General features: G+C 42.4%; 1 protein-coding gene across 1 annotated transcript; it reads left to right on the top strand.

Annotated features, from left to right (window-relative positions):
• The first annotated feature begins 1,278 nt into the window (after positions 1-1,278).
• sptlc3 (serine palmitoyltransferase, long chain base subunit 3) lies at positions 1,279-27,027 on the top strand. The gene is made up of 12 exons (XM_086121706.1): positions 1,279-1,414; positions 3,075-3,266; positions 3,477-3,631; positions 5,063-5,211; positions 13,577-13,701; positions 15,558-15,651; positions 17,237-17,342; positions 17,765-17,984; positions 22,989-23,115; positions 24,905-25,040; positions 25,593-25,722; positions 25,785-27,027. Exons 1-12 carry the CDS (start codon positions 1,340-1,342, stop codon positions 25,845-25,847), a joined length of 1,572 nt encoding a protein of 523 aa, XP_085977832.1. The 5' UTR covers positions 1,279-1,339; the 3' UTR covers positions 25,848-27,027.

The raw sequence follows: 27,027 nt of genomic DNA, 5'->3' as shown, positions 1-27,027 counted from the left end.
CCCGAACATTGGCCAGTGCATTCTCAGAAGCAATACGATTGAAATGGAGAGAACATTTCCATTGAGATAAAGAACGTGGGAAATTGTGTCAAGGATAGCCTTGTACCTCCAATAATAAATGATCCCCATTCGAAACACATTAACAGTAAAATTTCCCTTGCTCCAAGTTGGAGCATGATATAGTCAAATGTGCAGTATGGAGGGAAGGATAATAGACGATACTGTAGCTCATACGACAGCTGCTTGTTTGCTTTCAAACTTAGCTTGGAGCAGACGTGTGTGACGTCATTCATGCTGTGATCATGACACCTCTGACCCCGTGGTGAATCTCGCCTCTTTCATCGAACCCGCTTCAAACCACATGGCATATGTAGGAATGGTGTCCTGTATTGTACTATTGTTTTATATCATGTGTATGTTGTATTATTGTTCATATTTTAATGTTATATGATCTGAAAAGCAATTTCTTCAACCTGCAGCTGTTGTGAAAGTACTATATCAATAAAGATGTATTGTATTGTATTTATGAGAGTGAGATAATCACACTTACAGGACATGCATAATTTGTCCGAACATTATCTCTTTCTGTGTCATTAACCAATTTTTGACATACTGTGCAAAATGTCTATTAGTAAATAATAATGATGGTATTGATGCAGTTATCTTTTACTATGCAGAAGACGCACACCTGAGGCATTGATGATTTTTATATTCCTACAGATGAACAGCAACAAGTTAACAACTTTGGAGTTGACCAAACAATAAAAAAACGAAATAATTTTTATGACTTCAATTACTTGAGAGGTTTTCTCATTTTTTGAAGAAAAGTATGATGCACACCACAAGCATACGTACGGGAGAAGCGCAGAACTGCCAATGGGGAGGAAACATTTTCTTTGACTGGCAAACTAGTTCGAAAGTACATACGTACAACGTATTGAATGTAAAATACAGCATTCCCCCCCCCCCCCCTAAAATGCAACGAAGGATTGACTTGTGCGTGCGCAAGTAAAACGTGTTGTTTTAAGCATGTGACCAACATTATACCAATATTTTCTCAAAGTAAGTAAATATTGTTTAGCATTTGGATTCATGATTTTACGATGTCTGGAGTGCATCATTTCTATTCGGCATTTCATCCACATTGTCGTGCACTTAAGGAGGGAAATTATTGTCCTGTGCTTGCGCTGTCGTGGAAGTAAAAATAACAAAACAATGGGAGGCTGACAGTGACGCGGTACAAGGAGGAAGTCAAGGCACCTTGATACCTGCTGAAAGTTGACAACCGACACTCTCGCAGACGTGCAGGAGGGGGGAGTATGATACGACCAGCCCCCTCATGGAAACGTTAACCCACCCGGACCAAAACGGACTAAAATGCAAAGATATACACATCTGTCACAACACTACACAGGTATGGACGCAAATACGGCTTAATAGGTGTGCAAGTGAATTTGACGTACTGTTTTGGAAGAGCTTTTAATAAAGATTATTTTATGTTTATATCCCGATACGAGCCGCTAGGTGACGTAAGCAATATTTGTGCTCACCTTCTCACTATGTGGTATTTTTTTGTATTCTTAAAGAGAGTGCTGTTCATTGTTGAGCGCATCGGCGTGACTTTTTGGGCACCTTCAAGTAATTCCAAAAAGCAAGTTTGTGCGATCGGGTATGTTATTTGTACGGAAGCACGTCAGATTAAACCGTCCTAAAGTAGGAAGAGACCCCGCCCTTGTTAGTTTACCACCAAACCAAGGAAGGTTTGTTTTATATGCCTGCAGGCTGTGGAAATGAGGAAGCAGCCCTGCGATGTTTGGTTACACTGATTTTATTCCACCTTGGGGCCTGCTTGTACTATTTTGGGGTGAATGTGCATGTGATTTGTCATTACCCACGTTTTGTTGTTGTTGTCATGAATGTGGTTTGGCTACAAAAACAGTTACAACACATTTTTTGTTAACTTTTTTTTTGTTGAGAAAATCAATAAAGGTTTGGAAAAAATGTGTGACAGACAGTTGCAGTTATTATTTTGAATGCATAAATTAATCAGCACTTCATGACTGTTGCATTTTCACAAATGATTAGCCACTTGTCAGCTAACAAAAATATATTTGAATGCACAATCATCTGAGCAGCATAGTGGTCTGCATGTCTGCTTCCCAACTGCTAAAGTTGAGGATATGAATCTCGGCTGGGACCTTTTTACAGTTTGGAGTTTGCATGTTCTTCCTGTGCTTGTACTTCTGCTCTTTCCCACATACATTCTATGAACAGCCATTTGGGGTTAATTGAAGACCCCTAAACTGTCTATACAGTGGGGTTGAATGCAAGTGTGACTAGTTGGTTTTCGGCGACTAATTCAAGGTACCTTTCAGCCACAGTAAGATGGCTTAGGCTCTAGATCCCAATGTGTGTGAATAAATTGGATGTTTATTCATTCATTCATTCATTCATTTTCCGATCCGCTTATTCTCACAAGGGTCGCGGGGGGGGGGGTTCTGGAGCCTATCCCGGCTGTCTTCGGGCAGTAGGCGGGGGACACCCTGAACCGGTTGCCAGCCAATCGCAGGGCGCACAGAGACGAACAACCACCCGCGCTCACACTCACACCTTTTTTTAATTGCTGCATGTATAAAATTTCCATTTACATAATCGATTATGATCATGATGTTTTCTTGTCATTGCATTTAACACTGCTTCGTCTGTGTTTTCAATCAAGCCACACGAATGCTATTGCTGCCTCTTCTTTTTAATTATAATGTCGGCTTCTTGTTGCATCGTAAGGGTCGGAGCTTATTGCGTCCTCCAGGCAGCGCAGACTGGAGTCTTCTGAACATGTGCCCATGCCCTTGGCTGTCCCTTTATACCTGCGCTCGAGTACAATATTGTCATTCCGTTTGTCTACCTGAGAGACTTCCTCAAAACAGTAGGCTTAGGGAAGCATACTTACACCCAACAAAAAAAAAAAAAACCCACAAAAATAAGGACAGAGTACTGACTCAAATGGTGTTGCCCTCTTTTTTCTAGGTTACCATATACTGTATGTCTGATGATGTTGGTGTCTTGTTGTATAGAAACATGTCGGGGGGCCAGGAGTCACCTCTGGCCAGCACAGACGGGAAGATTTTGAAAAGGCGCCCATGCACGTGGCTGTCCTGACATATCTGGGCTTTGGCATCGTCACCCTCTTTGGCTACTTCAGAGACTTCCTCAGAGCTGTGGGCTTAGAGAAGCGCAATCTCGCACAGGAACGAGAGGAACAGAAGGTACCTTGCTGTCGTTCCTGTCATCAGCATCTTGCCTGCATACGCACGTCATGAGCAAGAACTGACGAACTAAAGACAAGAAATACTTTGTGGAATGACAATGCTAACGCGCTTAGTTTGTTTCCGCAGTCTTAATCACATGACTAGGTTCGAGGAAGGTGTCAAATAAAAGTTGACCAAAGCTCAAAGTCTGATTTTCTCTGCTTTCAGGAGTTTGTACCACTTTACCAAGACTTTGAGAACTTCTACACTCGAAACTTGTACATGAGAGTACGAGACAACTGGAACCGGCCGTTATGCAGCCTGCCGGGGCCTGTCATTGACTTGATGGAGAGGGTTTCTGATGACTACAACTGGACATTTAGGTACTGACAGCTTTGACAAACTAGCCCAATCTTTCAGCCTGAATTTCAGTACAAGCCGCCTGAAGACTTCAGCAAGACATTAGCGCAGTTAAAAAGAAGAGAATGTGATTTATCAGCTCCAAAGGCATCTTATAGTATGTACAAAAGATGCACATATTTAGCTCAAGATACTTTGGACAATTCTACTCTTCTAACTTTGTGGGAAGAAGACAGCAGATATTTTTGGATGTGCAAATCAGATGTTGCAGTTTTCGTAGCACTACTTAAAGGGATACGTGAATAATTTTTGCCATTTCCAGCAGTAAAAAGTTAATATTTTGTCTATAACGAATTTGATAATTTCATTATTTTCCATGTACTATTAACATCTTTAAAAACACATTTTGCCACTTGCTGTCAACTGAAAATGACATCACATGTTCATGGACCAATCACGGCCCAGTTTGCAAATATCCCATGAGCCGTTATCAAATTCATTATAGACAAAATATTAACGTATTAATTACAGTATAACGTATCTCTGCGCGATCTCCCATGCCAAAAGTGGCACGCCTTTCCTGAATTTTGCCGACAAGACGACACTTTTTGTTGATGAAATTGTAATTTACCAACTTAATTCACCGCTAGTTCAACTCCACTGTAAGTATGGCTCCATTTGCTTAGGTTTGCGATAGATCAGCAGGAAACATTGCAGTTCTGGGTTCTAGCATTATAAGCTATATTGTACTTTGAATGGAGAAGAAGATTTATAAATTCATGATGATGCTTATTATTATTATATGACTTACGTATAGCCGCAGCTGCTGTGAAATTGAAATATAGAGGGAGTTGAGTTACCGTAGGTTTAATGGCGAGGTTACTCCATCCTGTCCCATTCACTTGCGATGATTTTGCTCACAGCTTGAGAAAATCTTAAAATAAGCAGCGACATGAGGAGAGGCTATGACATATCAATCACAGAATTGGGGTAATGACTGGTTTTAATGATCATAAGTTAAAGTTTCATTCTGATTTTGCAGGGATGTTGTGAATTAAAACGGAGTGAGTAAAGAGATGGTCGATTTTGTTCGACTACACTGAAAGAAGAGTGTACACTTAACCCGAATGAACTTGGTATACATTCACTCGTGCATCACTTGGACATTTATTGACTTCTGTGCTTGAAATTCAACTCCAATCTACAGCTTTAGTTCTAAATTGAGTTGTAAAGCAATTTGATTCACGCTCCAGCTGAAGAAATGGTCTTTCTTCTTTCATAAACATTTGTTGTTGCACAGCTTATGAATAAATCACCACCGAAATAATGATTTCATATTTGAAACTTCATAATTGGACATTTATATGCTTTTAATACAGTGTAATGGAACGGCTCCGTGTGCAGGGGAAACAAGTGAAATACTAACGGCTCTCCTAATGTTGAATTGCTTGCAGATTAACTGGCAGGACAATCCACAATGTTATCAACATGGGCTCCTACAACTACCTCGGCTTTGCGGAGAACACTGCCGATTACCTTGAAACGGTGGCAGACAAAGCACGCCATTACGGGGTCGGCGTTTGTAGCACACGGCAGGAAACGGGTAAGCGTGCGGTCCGTGTTGCATTTTTGATAGAAACAAAAATAAATAATGAACGTGAGCACCTCTCTTGTCCTGTTGAGCTAGTTTGAGCAAGGCCATTAATCCAGATGGCGGTGTCTTCCACTGCTTCAGAAGTCATCAGCGTGCATCTGCGTCAAAACACTGACAGAGCACGAATACGCCGAGTCGCAAACTACAAATGAAACTCCCATTTCCCTCATCGCCGATGCCATCATTTATTATCTTTCTGGTGATTTATACTGTCTGCGAGTTTAATTATCTTTCAGTAGCTGCAATGTTATATGAATTATTCACCCTTTGTTAAATTATGCACCGCCCGGGCACAAGCTGAGATCATTATAAGCTCGTCCAGCGCGATGGGGAAATGATATCTTAAAATGTTATGAAACGCCATGGACATGAGGCGGGGATGCAAAAAAAGAGCACGTGTGAGAAGTGTTAGCGTGACTTGGATCAAAGGCAGGCGTATTTGGGCTTTCGGAGGAATTCTGAAAAGCACGGGATCGTCTGCAAATCTTGTCTAGTTTCTTGATGTGGTGGCAGCGGCGGTGAGTGCTGGGATTTCGTGTTGTTGTATTCCAGCGTTCCTGTCATGTAATCTGATGCCTGACCATCAACCCACTGCCGAAATGTAAACACGGTGCAGCAACTCACCAAACAGGTTGCATTTTGGGAAAGTTCGAGAAAACGTTAATCTCACTCACGCTCTGGTAGTTCTGTTTACGCTATGACGCCTCCGAGGTGAGATGACACCACTGCGTATTGTATGATTAGACGGACGTTAGCCTCATAGTATACGTCATTTTAAAACTTACTGTGACAATATGTTTTTGCTAAGAATGTATTTTTTTTCCTTCACATTAATCTGAGAAGGATGAATCTAGGCAAATTATTCTCTTTTAAATTTGTTGTGCTTTTTCTTGTTTTCCAAAAACAATTGAACATAATAATCAAATTATATTAGGCTAACGATAAGAAGGAGGAATTAAAAACATCATGGTTATTATTTATGGAATTTATTTTTCTGTCCGTTTTAAAATGCCCTAAATATGTTATCAATAGTTCATTTCATTTATTTATTGATGTTGTTATTCCTTTCCCTCAAGACTGGGAGTGAAAGGAGTTGCCAGTATTTGTTCCATGAGACCTTAGTAGGCATTCATCAGGATGAGAGTTTCTTGTCATATCTTTCCACGGAATGTAACCAACATTCTTGTCGTAACTGAATCTACCTGGGACACGGTCACAAGGTGTGGCAAGGTATGGCTCAAGCGATTGTTCCTGCGTCTTAATTTTGTAGGAACTAATTTTGCCCCAAAATGTGAAAATATCTTCGGACAAATGACAGTGCTGTCCTGTGTGACAAAATCAAACAATGAAAGGAATCAATTCAAATGATTCTGGCACTCAACTGCCTCTGATTAACCCCAAATAAACATTAGCTTTTCTAATAGGCTCTTCCTTTCACTATTGCTTAGGAATCGTATTGTTAGTGGTATCAGGCAGGAAATGTATGCAAGGGAATTTTTAAGACATTAATTATACCATAGAACACAGTGAAGACAATAATCATCAAGTGGGGAAAATACTGTTTGGCACAAAAGTGACAAGAAGAACTCAATGTCCTTCCAAAACTGATGAAAAGATAAGAAAACTGGTCCGGGAAGCTGCCAACAGCAACGTTGAATAAATTGTGGGATAACAATCTTTTGACTTCTTTATGTCATAGCCAAGGGGTAGGATGGCAAGAAATCTGAGAAAGAAAATGAACACACCTGAGCAATTCGGAACACATTTATTTGGTAAAATGCGGTATGGTCTGATAAAAGATCAATTTTTTTTGTTGTTGTCCATTATAGCAAAATGAATCTTTGCCAAACACACAACACTGCTTATTACACAAAGGACAACATACCTCCAGTAAAGCAAGGTTGGGGCAGCATCATGCTTTCTTTGGAGCATTTTTTCCTTCATCAAGTTGGGGAAAATTATAAACAGTTCCAAATACCGTATTTTCCTGACTATAAGTCGCAGTTTTTTTGTAGTTTGGCTGGGGATGTGACTTATACTCTGGAGGGATTTATGGGTGAAATTATTACCACATTATTATATCATTTCACATGTTATTTTCACATTAAACCGCAAGAGGCTGCTCTAGACCTGTGTTGATAAAACCACGATGAGTCTGATGTAAGCGACATAGAAGAGGAAGCGCTACATCTTCTACCTCCGGAGTTAGTGGAGTTGTTTTAAAGTGACACAGAGGATGAAGATTCCATTGGATTTAGTGATTTGGAGTGACATTGATGGTTTGGTGATCTTGTTAGCATGTTTTTTATGCTATAGTTATCTGAATAACTCTTAATATGTTACTTGAACATACCAGGCACGTTCTCAGTTTGTCATTTATGCGTCATGTAATGTGAGCATATTGTACACTTGTTCAGCGTGTTGTTTTCATTTTTTTTTTAATTGCCTTTCAAGATGACATGTCTGTTCTTGGGGTTGGATTTTATCACATAAATTTCCCCCCAAAATGTGACTTATACTCCAGTGCGACTTAGGTATGTGTTTTTTTTTTTGTTCTTTATTATGCATTTTATGGCTGGTGCGACTTATACTCAGGAGCGACTTATAGTCCGGAAAATACGGTATCAGTCAGAAGTAGCACAAAACTGTTCTGTTCAAAATCCCCCAGAAAAATGCCAGGAAAAGACAACTTAAACATGTGAACTTTATTTGGCGTGGTGACTCGCATTTAATATGAGTTGGAATGTGATTGGTTAATTTTGAACCCAGCCACGTCGCCACACTTTTGTACCTTTTTCAATTGAGCTGGATACATTACAGGTCACATTCATTGTGGAAACAGTTTTGAAATTATTTATATGGTCTATCCTTTTTTTTTTTTTTTTTTTTACTTCACAAAAACCTGTTTGGTACATCATTATGCCTTTGTCACATTACTCCAAACAGCGTTGTACTGCCCTGTAATCACAGGCTTATTTTTGAAAATCTGATTTTATTTCGTTACCTTTCAGTTTGAAGCTACATGACAGGTAGCAAATAAAGAACATACATAGAAGTTCAGAAAAGGTCCAGGACTGCTGTTACAAAAGATGTATAAAGTAATATGAAACACTATTAGGCTTACCCCTTCATTATGGACCAGATGACCAACAAGGAGGTTGACGAAAATATTCTGCCGTGTTTGTTTCGTTCAGTGCACAAGAAGAGGTGAGAGAGTTGTGGCAGAAAAACGTGTAGATGCTTCACCGTGACAACATGCCTGCTCACAATGCGCTGAGAATAAGAATAACAAGAATATGCTGTGCTTGAGCAACTTCCTTACTACTTACTTTGCACATTGAAGGGAAATCTTGTTACGGTTCCGGAACAAAATCGGACTCAAGAATCATGGACTCGGAAGGGTTTGAACAATATGTATATATAAAAATTAAAATTCCTCGTCTCACCCCCCCTCGGGTGGTGTCCGTCTGCGCAGTATCCTTGCTGTTCCCAGCACTGCACATTTCTGGACTGAGATGTCCGATGTTGTTCCCGGGATCTGTTGCAACCACTCATCTAGTTTGGGGGTCACTGCCCCGAATGCTTCGACCACCACAGGCACGACTGTCACCTTTACCTTCCAGGCTCTCTCCAGCTCCTCTCTGAGCCCTTGGTATTTCTCGAGTTTCTCGTGCTCCTTCTTTCTGATGTTTCCATCACTTGGGACCGCTACATCCACTACAACGGCTTTCCTCTGCCCTTTATCTATGATCACGATATCTGGTTGGTTCGCCATTACCATCTTGTCAGTCTGGATCTGGAAGTCCCACAGGATCTTCGCTCTGTCATTCTCCACCTCCTTCGGAGGTGTTTCCCATTTTGACCTTGGGGTTTCCAGTTCATACTTCGCACAGATGTTTCGGTAGACTATGCCAGCCACCTGGTTATGGCGTTCCATGTAGGCTTTCCCTGCCAGCATCTTACACCCTGCAGTTATGTGTTGGATCGTCTCAGGTGCCTCTTTGCACAACCTACACCTTGGGTCTTGTCTGGTGTGGTATATCTGGGCCTCAATGGCTCTGGTGCTCAGGGCCTGCTCCTGAGCAGCCAGGATGAGTGCCTCTGTGCTGTCCTTCAGGCCAGCCCTCTCTAGCCACTGATAGGACTTCTTGAGATCGGCCACTTCATTTATGGTCCGGTGGTACATCCCGTGTAGGGGCTTGTCCTCCCATGATGGTCCCTCTTCCAGCGCCTCATCTTCTGTTCCCCATTGTCTGAGGCATTCTCTGAGTACGTCATCCGTTGGAGCCTTCTCCTTGATGTATTCATGGAGCTTGGATGTTTCATCCTGGACAGTGGCTCTCACACTCACTAGTCCATGGCCTCCTTCCTTTCGGCTTGCGTACAGTCTCAGGGTGCTGGATTTGGGATGGAACCCTCCATGCATGGTTAGGAGCTTTCGGGTCTTAACGTCCGTGGTCTGAATCTCTTCCTTTGGCCACCTTATTATTCCTGCAGGGTATCTGATCACTGGCAGGGCATAGCTGTTTATTGCCCAGGTCTTATTCTTGCCATTGAGCTGGCTTCTTAGGACTTGCCTCACTCGCTGGAGGTATTTGGCCGTAGCCGCTTTCCTTGTTGCCAGTTCGAGGTTGCCATTGGCTTGTGGTATACCGAGGTACTTGTAGCTGTCCTCAATGTCTGCTATTGTTCCTTCAGGGAGTGAGACCCCTTCAGTGCGGACTACCTTTCCTCTTAGTCACCATCCGACTACATTTCTGCCACTGTTATGGTAACTGGGTTCTGTTCAGGGAGGTTGCTGTGCTCCTCTCTCAGGGTCACCAGCCATTGTGCACTGCTGTTATGTGCAACCTCCTTCTCCCATACCTTTCAGTTTCCAGTCTTGGTGGGTCAGCTCTGTTGTTAGGACCCTGCCACTGAGCGTACACTTTTGCAGGTTGTGTTTTGCGAACAGCCTGTTTATTCGTCTGGCCTCATTCTCTTAATGTACCGCTTTAGGCGGCTGGACAAGGCTTGGAGCCTTTGTTTGGCAGTTTCGAGTGCTTCAGGTATGGTCGTCTGGATGTACCTCTCGGGTATCGGCCTTTTCATCACACCTCTCTGGGCCTCCGTCAATTGACTCACATCTTTCCGAGCCGCCTTGATCTAAGCCTCCAACCGTCTTTTCCATGGTGGGTAACATATCTCATGGCTTCCATGGTTGCTCTTATAGCCAAGCATCTCAAGGATCACTGATGCTGAAGCGTATATCAGCTCATTGGTTTCCGTGATCGTTACGGTAGGGATCACCCTCAGTGCTGCATTCACACTTTCCATGAGACTTTCAGGCGGTACTTCACATAGCCGTTGTAATCGGTTTCTAGGTTGCCCAGCTTTCATTCTCGCCATGATCTTAGCTTTCAGGGCAGTTGCTGCCTCGCTCAGCATTTCATTCATTGGGGCTGGCCTCCCAATCTCATCATCTGCATTCATTGGGGCTTGCCTCCCAATCTCTGGTATGACCTCCTCCTCTGATCTGGCAGCCTGGGGCCCTTCACCATGGAACCTGCGTTGTACCTCATCAATCTCAAGTTGTGACAGCAGTTGCCGTTTGTGGATGTTGTAACACTGAGCTACTAGTTGTTTCGTGGTCAACCGTGACTGTGGGTTTCGAAGTAACCATTTAGCCCACATTCTCTGCATGTAACCCCTCTGACTAGGGTTGCTTGAGTAGTAGCATTCCAACAGAGCCATGTTATCGCATCTCGCCCATCTCCGCTTTGTTCCAGTAGCCCATTTTTCATCAAGGTGCTCTGGTTCCCCAGCACCTGACGCAGACCTTGTTTGGCCGGGCGACGTCTGAGCCGGCATGTCATTCATTTTGCTGTCTCTCATCATTTTATGAGGTAGGCATTAGCGTGAAGGATCTTGCCCAAGGACCCACACTGGATGGTGTTATGTGCTCATTTTTTGCCCCAAGCGGGATTCGAACCACCGTCTGCCGTATGCCAAACCAATGCCTTACCAACTGAGCTATCCAGCCGCTCTCTCTCTCTCTCGCTCGCTCTCTCTCTCTCTCTCTCTCTCTCTCTCTCTATATATATATATATATATATATATATATATATATATATATATATATATATATACAGTGTATACTGTATATACCGTATTTTTTCAGATATATAGATGGATATAAATATATACTCTGGTGCGATTTATGTGTGAAATTATTAACACATTATTATATAATTTCACATGTTATTTTTACACTGAACCGCAAGAGAGCGCTCTAGGCCTGTTGATAAGTCGACAATGAGTGATGTAAGCGATGTAGAATAGAAAGCGCCACATCTTCTACCTCTAATGTTGGCAGACTTGTTTCAAACAGACACCGAGAATGAAGTTTTCATTGGATTTTGTGATTTGGAGAGACACTGATGGTTTGGTAAACTTGTCAGCATGTTCTTTATGCAATAGTCATCTGAATAAGTCTTAATATGTTACGTGTACATACCAGGCCCGTTCGTTGTTTATGCGTCATGTAACGTTAGCTTGTAACATACTTATTCAGCCTGTTGTTCCCTATTTTTATTTTTATTTGTCTTTCAAGATGACATGTCTGTTCTTGGGATTGGATTTTATCACATAAATTTCCCCCCAAAATGCGACTTATACTCCAGTGCGATTTATGTATGTTTTTTTTCTTCTTTATTATGCATTTTATGGCTGGTGCGACTTATACTAAGGAGCGACTTAGAGTCCGGAAAATACGGTATATAGTTTATTATACAACAAATATGCAAGACCGAACAAAGTCCCAAAAATGACACTGGTTACCAAAACCAGGAAAAATGAATCAAACCAGAAACACTTGCAAAGGGCAAGGAAAGTAGAATGGAAATAGCTCATCATAAAAAGACAAGAAATAAGCCAAACCGCAACAGATACAAAACCCAGACTATATTTACACAATAAAAATATTTACGATCAAAATGCAAAAACGAGGAGAAAAACCATGTGACATGAATAAGAAAGAACGTTTAGAGAATTCAACACTTGGAGACAAAGTCATGAGCAAGAAGAAGAAAAATCAGACAAAGGCTTGACAGCTTGACATTCCTTACATCCATGACTAATTGAGACGAGCAGCAGGTACGCATACTGAAGGAGAAGCCCTCCTCTGCCACCTGCTGGAGACACACAAAAACAGAATCATGACACTTGTAGTTTGAAACATTTCTGACATTTATTTTGCAACCGTTATCAAGCCTAATGTTTTAAAAAGACAAACATGTCAAACATTTAAGGAGTTGATGAATAACTCATGGTTCGACTTATCCCACAATCATTACTTAGATATTGATACAAACACAGATGAATGGCTAACTACAAAGAAGTCTGACAGTGCAGCCGAAGAGCACATTTGATCCATGTGTGGAAAAATAGGCTACTACATAAAGGCACTTCTTTTCTGACAGTGAGTCAAGGTTGTAAATGCAAATTATTAACTCTTCTCTGGGACTTCTTTTTCCTCGTCTGGTTGTAAAAAAAAAAACAACAACAACTTTCAAGCCTTCATTCACATTCTTTCAATGAAAAGAGGAAGTAAACAACCAACAGAAAGACTTTGCAAATCTGATCGTTGGTCTGTCTGTGCTGAGTTCTGAATGTGACCGACTGCAATGGCATCGAACAGACAACTATATGCTACATACACACATCTCATGAGATCTCGTTCAAGGGCTTTACCCTGTCTGCCTTTACAAAGATATTAAGGCTCAATTTTGATCATGAAGACCATTATCAAGATTGTAAAGACAACGTGCGGTATTGATGAAAAATGGTGCACTCAGGCTTTCAGCCTTGTTGATGAAAGTCATAAATCAATGTGACTCGGCACAATGCTGTATGGATTCGAACGTAATGAAAATCACTGGAAAGACACAGCTGCGTTGCCATGTTAAGTTTTTTTAAATCCACACTTTTATATTGGCTTCCAAAATGTGTTTGCTGCACTGTTTGGTAATTTTGCTTATCGGAAAGAAAGCCTATGCAAAGCTTATAAAGTAAGTGCACTCAAATTTCAGCCTTTATTTTGTTTTTTAGTTTTTTTTTTAAAAACTAAAATCAATGTTTACAAGTGGTCAGTGGTCTAGTGTACTAGTGGAATCAATTCCCACTTTGTGACTGGTGACCTCTCCAGAATGTTGCCTGCTTTTCACTGCTTGGGCCGAACAGGATGAGCAATACAGAACACGAAAAGATGGATGGATTCCAGTTTGAACAATGTTATACGTCTGTTTGATTCAACTGTGTGGTATTTGTCACTTAGGTACGCTGGACATTCATGTAGAGCTTGAATATCTAGTGGCGCGCTTCCTGGGAGTGGAGTCCTCCATGGTGTTTGGGATGGGTTTTGCCACCAACTCCATGAACATTCCCGCACTTGTTGGCAAGGTATGTCACACAGTGAAAGAAAATCCAACTGTGATACTGAATACGGCAACAAAGGCGATGTAATTAATCTAATTAACCACATTTTTGCTGCTGTCTTGCATACGACCCAAGTGAATGAATAACAGTCAACTCAGTTCTGAACAGATCCCGACTCATCCCATTAATTAAAATTGTGATAATTAAACCTAACAGTCGCCAGGAGGTTGAGGCTCTGGGTATACATACAGTAGTTGCCTTCACACATACTGACAGGGAGGGGGCACGTTTTTGTTAAGAGCACCTCTCAAGGGTATTATTAGCCATACGCTTGCCTGTCGGCGCACCAGTCAAGCTCACACAGACGCTCACAGGTTACCGGGGGCAACGTGCAGCATGGATATCTGATTGGACCGGACAGGAAGAAGGGGACTGTTGAACTGACCAAAGTGTGGCAGCATTTATGCAGCTCAAGAGGTTGCAACCCCCACTGTAGCCCTGGAGGGGCAGGGAGGGTCAACGACGCTGCCAACTCTGACCTACGATGCGATGCCAAAACAGGACAGGCCTTGCATTAGAGTGACAGCTGCTGTTGGTCCAGGGTCCAGTTGGATCTGAGGCCCAAGGGAAGGTTTCTGTCACTGAGATGGTGTCAGCACACCCTCAATAAGAATTCATTTGAACATACAGTTTGATGTCATATGCTTATTCGTGTATCGGTGTGATGCTAAAATAGTGGAGAATGCTTTGCGGTTCGTTCAATGTACACACCAATATAGACGGCCCATAAAGACTTTACTAAATGATAAATGTGCCATTTCCCAGTGTTTGTTTATCAGGACCTGTTTTATCAACAGGGTACTGGTAATACACAAACTCAATGCGATTTAAAAACCTAGATAACTCAACTCAACTGTATTTATAGAGCACTTTCAGACAGCCATCACTGCATACAAAGTGCTGTACATGGAGCAACTAACATATACAACAGTAAAGCAACAAACAAAGACAATACAATACAATACATGCAGATTTATATAGCGCTTTCACAACAGCGACAGCTGTAACAAAGCGCTTCACAAAACAGTTAACATAAAGTAAAATAATAAACACAACACATAACATAAAACACGGACAGTCGTGCAGTCCTAACCACTTTTCCGTCACACGCTTTGTTGTTTGAAGCAGTTTCAGATGAAAGAGGAGAGAAGCAAAGTGTCCTTTAACCAGTGGATCAAAGACGTCATGCTCAAAATGTGCACACGTCGGCTACAAGCTAAGTTTCAAAGTCAACAAGAAGCTGTAGCATCCATTGACGAAAAAAGAGATTGGTTCACTTCTCCTGTCCCATGGAAATCCATTTCAATTCCAAGCGGCGACTCACGGTTCCAAATACGCATCCTCTCTCCTCATCCTCAACTTCAGCAGCCATCCATCCAGCCGCACCAACGCCGACTGTCCAACAGCGCCGACATAGCCACTGAACAAAACGGGGTTGTGAAAAATGCTGCCCATTACAGGCGCAAAAAACACAAGCACCCCAGGTCTGTCAAGCACCGACAGTCAATGGCGGCGACATTCCTCCAAATCAACATCTGTGCTGGTACAGGCGTGCTGCCGAGAAGGCGCAACCACCAAGCACAGATACTTCTCCTTTGACGAATGTCGTGGCCAAAAAGCGCTGAAAACAGTCCATATCAGCAAAAACTGCTGAATACATACTGATTAACATGTCTCATCAACTGCTTTCGTACAAATATGTGTTTAATTGTAAAGATACCTTGGGGAAGACACCGTAGCCGCTCTTATGCAGCAGTTTGGCTGTTGTGATTTAGTCTTTCCACTTAGGACTAATTGCGTTTCAAACTTTTCCTTCCCAGGGCTGTTTGATCCTGAGTGATGAGCTCAACCACACTTCTCTTATCTTAGGGGCTCGATTGTCGGGAGCAACCATCAAGGTGTTCAAACACAATGGTGAGTCACAGCTCGCATGGCCATTTGAGGTGATGCCCGTGTGAATGTTTGCCATGAATAAATTTTGATTTTCAACTTTGAAAAGAACATCATGTGTAAATGTGTATCGATCGTAACTAAGTAAAAGACTTTTGATCATGCAAGGTTTATAAAAGCATTTATCAGTGCCCTCAACTGCAGTATCTACTTAGTATCAACTCGATTCATTAACATCTATTAATTCCAAACTATTTGTGCTGTAAGGAAAACATTACTTCTCCACAGCACAGGATTTGCCTCAGGAAAGACCTACTTAACATTCTATGTTTGGATCAGCAATTGTGAAGGCTTTAATGAAAAGGGTTCACTTTACAGTCACGGCCGTGTTTATCCAGCAGCGGAAAAGCTGGATGTGTACTTAAATGAAAATGTCAATCTTGTTGCAATTCACCCTGCTATTGAATTGTCAAAGCATGTGTATTTTTTTTCCTTTTTAATAAAGGCCATAAGGATGTATTAAACATGAAAGACAAATCATTTGCTGTCCTCAGATAAGGGAACATCGGCTGCTCTTTCAGCAGATAGGACAAACGAGACAATCCACTAGTGCTAAATGCATTCTGACAGGTACAAGCCAAGTCAGTTATAGGTATTTTCAAGCAGCTCTCACAGGGCAAAGAGCCCTGAGGCACCTGAACAAATGACCTCTTGCTGCCTTTCTTTGTACTTCTTACACTCACTCCCCGTGCACTCTTACGAGAGCAAGGCGCATATTTACAAAAAGGGCTATACCAGCCCACTGTGCCACACCACAGATTAATAATTAACGTTCAGTGATATTCCTTGGGTTGTCAGCACAAGCGCCCTTTACAAAAAGCCAATAAACTGGTCTGTGTAGTCTCATGTCATCACAGACATGAAGCATGTACATTCACGTTGTTGCTCTGCTAATACTGTTTGTCAAAAGTTCAGTAACATTTTCGAACATTAAGCTGAGTCAAAGAGATGCGATGGCACATGACTGCACATGGCTGGAAGAATGCTTATCCAATATGACACATGAGGCTGTGGCTTCTCTCAAATCAATAACTCATTTACTGGCAAACGGTCTTTTCCATGACAAGTTTAATTAGTCCCCACCGTGACGACTTTGTTCAAATTAATAGTTGTAGTCTGCTCGACCAGGAAAGAAAACGATTGCATCTATTTCCTCGTGAGTAAGGCTGATATTGGTCTCTGACGGATTGTTAGGTCTGATGAGCAGGGCGATGAGAGGGCCCTGTCTACATCTTGTCACTCCAGTTGTTGAATAGCGCCATCTGCTGGTTGATTGAATAAGTAACATGAGCAGGGTCACCATCATGAAATAAGATGGTGACCCTGCTTTTTTGCATGTGGTGAATTTTACGATATCAACCCATATAGCCTCCTGGAGTTTCTGAAATGAGTTATTTTAGAAATGTAATGTGGAGATTCATCATTCTAGAAGTGAAAAGTTAATCCCTCGTGTGAAATTTGGTGAATGGATGAATGATTTTGGTCAGAAGCCATTAACCTTTAGTTTACAACTGTTGTAAAATCTCTGTCTGTGTGTTGTATGTGGAAGACATGGTCCATTTAGAGAAAGCGTTAAGAGACTCAATCTGCTCAGGGCAGCCTCGAACCCACAGGCCCTGGAGGAAAATCCTGATTATGGTTGAAGGCATCTATAGGTCAGTTGCTCTTACGCCACACATATTTCACTCACACTGTACAATTGTCCCTCAGACATTTATCTGGTTTCAGTTGGTATAGTTTACTAACTAAAGGCTTCCAGGTGGTCTTAACAGAGACTTTGTGTGTCAATTTGAGAAGAGAGTTGAAAAGAGCCGTGTCTCAATGACTTCATCTGCTTAATTACTCGAGCTCCAAATCAAGGTTAAGTGGAGGTTGATTCGGCTACACTCTGAGCTCCTTTGATTCGTAGCTCGTTTTTCCTTTGCCTTTTGCGGGAGTTGCTTAGCCCCTCTGAATGATGACGTTTACTGCATGTTCATTGATTGTTGCGGCACTCGATGTTACTTAACTTACAAAAGTGTTTCCAAACTGTCATTGCATTAAAACTTTTCTCACGAACCCCTTCCTTTGATGTTAGCATGGAAGGCTCAGTGGTACGACTACCCGAGCTGATCGCTCTGAAGAAGAGATATAAGGCATGTCTGTACCTGGATGAGGCCCACAGCATCGGTGCAGTTGGGCCGGGAGGGAGGGGCGTGACAGAGCTGTTTGGGGTCAACCCGGCAGACGTGGACGTAATGATGGGCACCTTCACCAAGAGCTTTGGGGCTGCTGGAGGCTATATTGCAGGCAAAAAGGTGAGTGTCCATTCCTAGGTTTTTCTGTAATTCATTCTTGAGTGTGATTCTTACTTTTGCAAGTTCTCCTCTTTATACTTTATCATCATTGCCATGATGATAATTGTTTAAAAAAAAAATACAGACACAATCAATATTTAGGATATCAAAAACTAAGCTGCACTACATAGAAATGAACTTAACATTTATACACACTAAATACATACAACTGACCTTATTTTCAACACGCTATTCAATGTTCATGTTGATGGCAGTCATTGAAAGAACATGACACTGCATACAAGCAGCTTGAATGTGTTAACTCTACAGAGTGGGCGACCATCACGCTTCTGTGACTCAGATTTTCTCGGCAAAGAGATTGTTAGTTACATACCATAAAACCATGTGTGAGAAGAAGTGCAGATCTCTACTCGACTGCACCAGTGTTACTAGCGACACTTGAGGAACATTACATAACACCACACTGCTTGCTTTTAAAGTCAAGAAAAAAAACATGAATGGTGTTAATTGGGGGCGCCAGTAACTCATCTGCAAGTACTTGAGTTTGTGCAAACGAAGAGTTACGTCTGGAGTTGTAGACCACTATGAATTGAAACTACGTAGTTTCAAACAAGAAACTGACTCAACTGATGGGCGCAGTCAGCGTATGGGTATTGTGCACCAGAGTACTTCTTACGAGTGAATGTGTGTGGTCGGGTTGTCTGTGTGCTGTACAACCAAAATATACAGCAGAGTGTAATTTGAATTTATATTTTAATAAATATGCTATATGTCAAAAATTTGGAAATTAAGCATTTGAAAAATCATTTATTAAAAAATGATAATGATGTAGTACAACAACATAATAATTTATACTAATAGAACACTTTTTAAATCAATACGCCTCTGACCGCCACATGCTTGGTCAGCATGGAGCTGCCGAAACCATATTTTATTTTGCACTAGAGGCCGAAGTAGCAGAAAATCTACACGTCAAAATTGGGAGCACTGAGAAAGTGATTAAATTAAACATCGGAAAAGTAGGATCTGATAAGTATTGAATAGAAGCGGGAGAACCAAACACACACACAACACACACACACATAGGAGAAAATCTAAACGTCAAAAATGGGAGCATTGAGAAAGTGATTTAATTAAACATTGGAAAAGCAGGATCTGATAAGTATTGAATAGAAGCGGGAGAATCAAACACACACACACACACACACACACACACATACACAAATGTCAATGAAGCACAGGTTCACAGTTCAAGGAGGGATTCGATTGGGCCAACACAGGGAGGAAAATGATAATGTCGATAATAGGTAGTGTGACACTAATGTCTAGATACCGGAAAACATGAACACAATCAGTAGATTAACAAAATAAAAGTTTGATCATGGTAGAAATTCCTTCTGGGGAGGAAGTATTTGCATATTGATACCTACAATTAGTATTAAAAGATGATTTCTGATCCGATGATGTATTTTGTCTTTCCAGACTACCGGTACCTTAAGCCAGACACTATATATATATGTGTGTGTGTGTATGTTAGCTCGGTTCTCTTGACAAGATGTTTAAGATTAACTGTACACACTTTGCCACTAACCATCAGGCTCAAAGCTCAACATACGTCCAAGAAATGTTGCTCGCGCTTTTGTAATTTCAATTTACTCCATTAAGAAGTACATTTTAAGTACATAACCACATACATTTTTTTTTCTGGTGGCACTTTATTAGAATACTGCAGAGGAAGTAAACATGTTGTTTGAATTAGATAGAGAACGGAACCCTTCCTGTCCTTTCCTTATGTTGGCTCAGCCATAATAAGAAGGTACAGCTGGCAGATGGCCAGCCCCTTCTTGTGGCAGCCTTGGAACTGTGCTCCACATTTAACAACGCAGCTTTAACAGGCACGATCATGTTTGAAGTACCAACGCTGTGACTGGCTTGACAGCTGGCTGTAGTAAAGTCCAGGATGAATCGGGCTAGATAAAGCTTCTCGATACATAGGCATTTGTTTGTTGGTGAGTTCCTGGGTTGACCAGTACAGAACTCACCACATGGCTTCTGGAAAAAAGGCGGATTGAAGCATTTCATGAGAGTAGCAAACATGAACAACCCAATGGTTGGGTTCCTTTTAAGGCATTTTATTTTTGCACCGCTCCTACGTGTGCGGATGCACCCGGCAACATTAGCAATGGTGTTTGTGTCTGCGGCTGAAGGAGACTCTCTTAAGCTGTCGCTCCACACAACAGATGCGAGATGGATGTTGGTTCTCTGACATGTTGGCCTTATTGGTCATCTTGGGCACACCGAAATCCTGTGGTGAAAATCCCAGTCTTAAAACAAAAACACATGGAACGTCGGTTCGGGATTTGTATTCTGCGTTTGAGCATTTCCCCTTAAATCCCTTCCCCTCACATGTGCACGAGGAAGCCGCAGCCGCCGCCCAGTGGGGACAGATGGCGAGAGTGGAAGCGGTGGCCAGACATCATCACCAGCGACGTGTCATCACCCGGCACCCGCCGGTCGCCGCACATTCCGTGATGGCTTTGAGTATGCTCCAACCTCGGAGCACTTTCCACACTCAGAGGACAGACGATCAGATAGATTTGTAGAAATCCTGCTCCTCACATCTTCAAAACCAGCAGCTCAAGTCATCTCCCGCTGACATGTGAGAAGAATGAGCATGACGGGCCCCATTCTGGCTCATTTCGGTGTTCTGCTATGACTCCCGGAAAGTACAGACTGGGAGGTTTTCCAGAGCTCATTGACGTAGGTGATTATGGTGACGGAGAACAGTCGTGCGGATTGATCTTCAGGTGGAGGGTGAACTTGGGCTTTCTCTCGTGGTTTTTGCTTGGAAGTGCATTTGTTCCATTTTCTCAGCCAGATGAACTTAGGGGAAAGTATATCTTTCAAATATAGTGGATCACGCATATTTGCGGTTCGGCATTCACTGTTTTTTTTCTTTTTTACTCACCAGTTTGCTTTTTTTGTGCTCCATCTTGTGGCATCTTGGTGCCAAGACACTATGTTGAAGTGAGTTGAGGACCTTCATTTTCACAAAACTAGGCCAGTGCATCTCTAGGCAATTCTAAACCTTTGGGCTCAGGCTTCCTTTAGAGGTTTCTGCCTAGATTCACCTATTCACTCATGGTTTTAGATCCTACCCTCACCAATTTGATGTAATTTGTGGTCAGCTTATGGCAGCTTGGTGCCAAGGAACTATGTTGAAATGAGTTGAGGAGCTTCATTTTAACAGAGGTAGTGCTTTGCCAAAATTGCCACCACCGTTGGCATCTTGGTACCACGAACGATGTTGAAGTCAGTTCACAAGCTCAGATAATATTAGAGCTCAAGTCAAGTCAAATTTATTTGTACTGTAGAGCTCTCAATCACAGAAGAGTCTCGAAGGGCTTCGCAATCTCACAGTTGAGAAATATTAACGACATCCCTTGTTCATAAGCCCACAGGGGGGCAAGGAAAAACTAATAAGCCTTGAAAAGGGGCCACGGATGGGGGAATTCCCCTTTCAGGATGATCAAGCTGCGATGGGCAACATTTAACACCTAATGTGATGCTATACAATGTAATTTAGAATTGTGCGAAAGTTCGATCTCCAGCACACTTCACACACACACACAACATTTGTAAGGATTAGCGGTTCAGGTAATGGATGGATGGATTTCTTCCATAATCTTCGCCTAATGAATTTAGGTGAAAGTGTATTTTAATTGGAATGAAACCCTGCATATTCATGGCTCTGCATGTGCAAATTCATCTCTTGGCTACATTTATATTTTGGAACCGATCCTCCGTTATTCACTGAAAACCCGCCAATCTACTGTCTTTTCACATCTTGGTGTCAGGGAACTGTGTGAATTAAGTGAACTAAGTGAATTGAGAAGCTTAATTTTGATAACAGTAATGTTTTGCGACCATAGGTCAGTATAGGAGTATAGGTTGCACCAACCATAAAATGCATAATAAAGAAGAAAAAAAAACATAAGTCGCACTAGAGTATAAGTCGCATTTTGGGGGGAAATTTATTTGATAAATCCAACACCAAGAACATACATGCCATCTTGAAAGGCAATTTAAAATTAAAATAAATTAGAAAACAACACGCTGAATAAGTTACATGACACATCAACAACGAACTGAGAACGTGCATGGTATGTTCATGTAACATATTAAGAGTTATTCAGATAACTATAGCATAAAGAACATGCTAACAAGTTCACCAAACCATCAATGTCACTCCAAATCACTAAATCCAATGAAATGTTCCTCCTCTGTGACACTTTAAAACAACTGCACCAACTCTGGAAGTAGAAGATGCAGCGCTTCATCTTCTACGTCGCTTACGTCAGACTCATCGTGGTTTTATCAATACAGGTCTTGAGCGGCCTCTTGTGGTTTAATGTGAAAATAACATGTGAAATGATATAATAATGTGGTAATAATTTCACCCATAAATCGCTCCAGAGTATAATAATAATAATAATAATACATTTTATTTATAAGCGCCTTTCAAGACACCCAAGGACACTTTACAATAACAAAAAACACAAAACAATAAGTCGCACTCCTAGCCAAACTATGAAAACACTGCGACTTATAGTCCGGAAAATACGGTATTTATTTTGGGGCTTAAAGAACAGTGTATATTTTAAGTTCAGTAAATCCCCTATATGGGGGCATTCAATAATTCACACATTTTATGGAAACCTACCCTCTGTTTGGCAACATACTCTCTCTAAAACTCACCTATTACCTGCTTTTGTGCTCAGGCCATATTTTGGCATCTTGTTGCCAAGGATCTTATTAAAGTGAGTTGAGCAGCTTCTGTTAGACAACAGTAGTGATTTGCTCCCATCTTGTGCCACCTATAGGCAATTATAAACATTTTACCATTAATTGCTTGCAGAATTTCTCTATTTACATGAGGGTTCAGACCCTATACTGTGCAGCATTTGTTTCAGTGACGGAGTTGTCGTCGGACTTTCATTACAGGAGTTGGTTGACTACCTGCGTAGCCGGTCCCACAGTGCCATGTACACCTCGAGCATGTCTCCTCCTATTGCCGAGCAGATCATACGGGCCATAAAGTGCATCACGGGACACGATGGCAGCACAGAGGGTAAGTACTGTCTCAGTACTCGTAGGCTTGAATTTGACAAATACTATCTGCTCGTCTCTATGTAAATCTTTACACCTGCGCCTATTTTTTTATGGAAACAAAAGCAATCTGAATCCGCAGGACTCTACCAATGTCAGCATTAGGAATGAGTCCAGACCCGCAAGGGAAGACAAACAGCTGCTCGGTCCGAGAATATGGTAGCAATTACGGGGGTCTGCATTGGTAGAAAGAAGGGAGGGCGGAGGGCGTGCAGTACCCCAGCACACGTGACCCTCACATAGAGGAAATCATTTTCACGTGTGTTTTAAGGAACCGTAGACCTCTGAATAGTTTCTTCTTTAATGGTATCGGACATGAGGGCAGGGAAGTAGTCATTAGTCGCACTACCACCAAAGAACCAGCCCCCCCCCCCCCCCTTCTCCACTGCGTTGTCAGGACTAGTTGAAGAACTGGGCTCGCACAGGTAGAACATAGCCCAGTTTGTGCCCCTGAATATTAAGGCCAAGTGAAAAGGTCGCAGGAATCCTGCAGGTCATTGACAGTGCACCTCCAGTTCTGCTGTGCTTTAATCAAGATAATGGATTGGACTGTGGAACAGGCAATCACGTTGGAGTGTCTGGCTCTCAACCAAACATGCTTTGCATCTGACGTAGCCAAAAGAAATAACTGCAGACTTGTCTTCAAGCAAACACTTGTTCACAAACAATGACTCCAGTGTCCACCTGATCACCAACAAAGTCTTCATTTATCTTTGCGCCTGCAGCAGATTAATTTCATCACTCTCCGTCTCCCTCCCGCCGTTCTCTTCAACGTAGAATTTCACACCGGAAAGCAAACTCTGGGTGAGAGCTCCGAAGCACAGAGAAACAAAGAACACCTACGCGCAGTCTGACCCACTACTTACAATTGTTGTGTCATGGCATCGGGTTTTTTGACATCCTTGCCCTCCACTTTTCGCCCCTTCCTACTCCCTTCCACAAAAGAGCAACACTCTCCAAAATCCGGCCTGCGCTTCTGGGCTGATGCCTGCATGTTTTGTGTTTTCCCCCATTTGAGATAAAGAGACTTCCAAATGCTTTCCTCCATTCCTTCCAATCGCTCCCAGGTAACCAGAGGTAAACAGAACCGTGCTCCAAGTCACAGCTAGCGCAGCCACATAGCAAGCTGGCTTGTTAGGGGGGCACCCCTGGCATATTTGATTTTGTCATGATATCTAAAATACATGTGGCATTTTGGCATTAAATGCGCACACTTGAGCATTTTTGCATCAAATACGTCGCAATGTGCAAGGCGTGAGTCTGGCAACGTGCATGCATGCACAGCGTGCCCGTCTGTGGCCAAAACTGAACCATCTGCTGCTGCAGCTGAGTTGTAATCATCAACTTCATAGCGGAGGCTGCACGGGTCCAGATGGAGGTGCAGGCCTCACGTAGTAAGATAAGAAATCATGTTGCGTTAGTTACTGCTGACAGCTGACTGTGTCTCTGCAAGATAAAAGCACGGGGAACACGTTTTCAAACTGAAAACAAAAGTGCAGCCCTTCACCAAGTCTGACTAAATCTAAACATGTCCATCAGGCGCCATCCATCCATTCATTTTCCGTACCGCATATACTTACCGGAATGAGCTGATTCTTCCTTGCTTCACATGCCATGCGCCTACAAAGGACATCTTTTTCTTTGTAATGCCGCACACAAACTCCCCAACCGTCAAGCAATAATCAAATCCTAACATCATCACTTCACGCACGCATGCAATGCAACTCTTTCTCTTTTTGTTTTTGTTGAAGGTATCAGACGCATCCGACAATTGGCTGAGAATACGAGATACTTCCGGGCCAAGGTGAAGAAAATGGGCTTCATTATCTACGGCAACGACGACTCTCCCGTGGTCCCCATCCTGCTGTACATGCCGGGCAAAGTAGTGTAAGGATGCTCCCGTTGTACCCACGGCCCTCTTTTCTGGCTGCGCTACACTTCTTGTCAGATGAACTGTGCGCAGCCCTGTTCTCAAGCATTAAATGCTCAGTGTTGTTTGTTGTCACAAGCAATTTTCAGCCACATCAGCGTGTTTCATGTTGAAGTGATTTGAACGGCCGCCACGGCCCACGTTTAAAAGTTTCCATGAATCACTCATGTGGACTGTTTGGGTTGACTCGTATCTGTGACGACTGAAGAGAAAACATCAGGTAGCTATTATGCACAGCCCACTCAGGTATAATGTGTCTTCCAGTGCCCGTTGACATGCGTGAAGATTTCAATCCCTGAGAAGGAGTGGCTGCATTGTTACACGACGAGACAGGATGGATTGCTTTTGAGAAGCAAAGACCCAAATTAGAAAGGCACGCAGACAAGTCAACCAAAAATTGTGCACCCTCCCCTACATATACAACCTGAACTGTATAAGCATGACAAAAGCTTTCTTTCTACTGGCACATGTAACTTATTGATATTTTTTATTTCCTCATCACTGACCAGAGCTTTTGCTCGAGAAATGCTTGAGAGGAAAATTGCCGTAGTGGTTGTCGGCTTTCCCGCTACGCCGATAACCGAAGCCCGCGCTCGCTTCTGCATGTCTGCAGCTCACACAAAAGACATGCTGGACGAGGTACGCCGCACATGTTCTCGCTCAATCACAAGCACAACACAAGCCCTTTGCTTTGTCCTCAGGTGCTGCACCACCTGGATGAGGTGGGAGATGCTCTGGGCCTGAAGTTCTCACGACGGAAATAATCCTGCTGTTATGACCTCTGTAATGAAAATGACTTTGAGCCGGGTGGCGAAGGCGACTCTTGACCTCTCACTTCACTGTGTCAAAACCTCACACAAGTCCACACAGAGCCAGAACACACAGGGCCAAATTCACTGAAGGATTGCCTGGCTTTTGTGTGGCGCTAATTGTAGCAAAAAGAAGTCACAAAGCACACACAGATGATCAAACGCTTGACTAACTGCGCTGCCAAGCAGATTGTGTCTACGTGCTCCGGTGCTATTTAAACCAGGCAATATGCATCTATTTGGCGGGAAAAAAACATATTCGCTAACACCAGTGATATAGGTAGAGATGTGCACATACATTTTGACATTGACGTTGTCGCAGTTTTCTGGCCGTCCCATTCGCCCCTCCTCTTTCAGGACCCCCAGCTTGCGTTCTGAAAATGTCATCTTTCTCTTCCTAACTCCCTGCCAAAAAAATAAATAAACTGAAAACAACATTGACCAGCATGGTTTGGTAGTGCTGGTTTTGTTTGTGTCACCAGTTCTGGTTTTCTTGGCACAACGCCAGCATTTAGACTTTTACCACGTTTGGCTTATTATTATATCAAGCAGGTGAAATCAGGGGCAAGCCGCACCCCGCTGCCAAACTCTGTGGCCGTGTTTGTAAATGCAAAGGATGAATAAGATTGCATCCACCAGCACAATCTAATGGCATTCTGTAGAGATTGATGACACTGTCACAGATGTATGCTGACTTACCAAATATGGTTCCTTACCCTAAAAAGGAAAGAGCAAATATAAGCCAGAAATAAGTTATTATGTACTACTCGTGGGCAAAACTAGTTAGCCACTTGAATCAACTGTGACTACAAGAGGTGAAAAAATAGAGGTTCCTCAATTGGCACACGGCTAACATGCGAGGAGTGTAGACAGCTGTGTAGATTCAAATACGACGATGTGTTGCGTAAGACGTGAAAAAGGGTCCAGACTTGCAGGGTACAGTACCAGTAAACCAGCCAAATATTGACAAGCTTTTTTTTCTTCATCTTTTTTTAACGAGAAGGTTTGTAAAGGCTCTTTTTGACACCAGCGAACCTATGTGATAAATTTGTCAGCCCTAGTTTAATCAAGGCCTTTTGTTGTGGTATGGCTTGTATAATGTTGTCCTCTTTTGTATTAAACCATGTTTTAGATA

Source organism: Hippocampus guttulatus, chromosome 10 (assembly GCF_054856545.1).
Source record: "Hippocampus guttulatus isolate MCC_2025c chromosome 10, RoL_Hgut_1.0, whole genome shotgun sequence".
NCBI lineage: Eukaryota > Metazoa > Chordata > Actinopteri > Syngnathiformes > Syngnathidae > Hippocampus > Hippocampus guttulatus.
Note: the sequence above shows the minus strand (reverse complement) of the source record. Positions and strands in the feature narration are given on the sequence as shown.

Excerpts from the sequence above, each read along its gene's own strand:
- sptlc3 (XM_086121706.1), top strand. The coding sequence starts at position 1,340 with ATGGAAACGTTAACCCACCCGGACCAAAACGGACTAAAATGCAAAGAT. Across the intron at positions 3,632-5,062 it reads GACTACAACTGGACATTTAG|ATTAACTGGCAGGACAATCC; the intron begins GTACTGACAGCT and ends AATTGCTTGCAG. Across the intron at positions 5,212-13,576 it reads TAGCACACGGCAGGAAACGG|GTACGCTGGACATTCATGTA; the intron begins GTAAGCGTGCGG and ends TTTGTCACTTAG.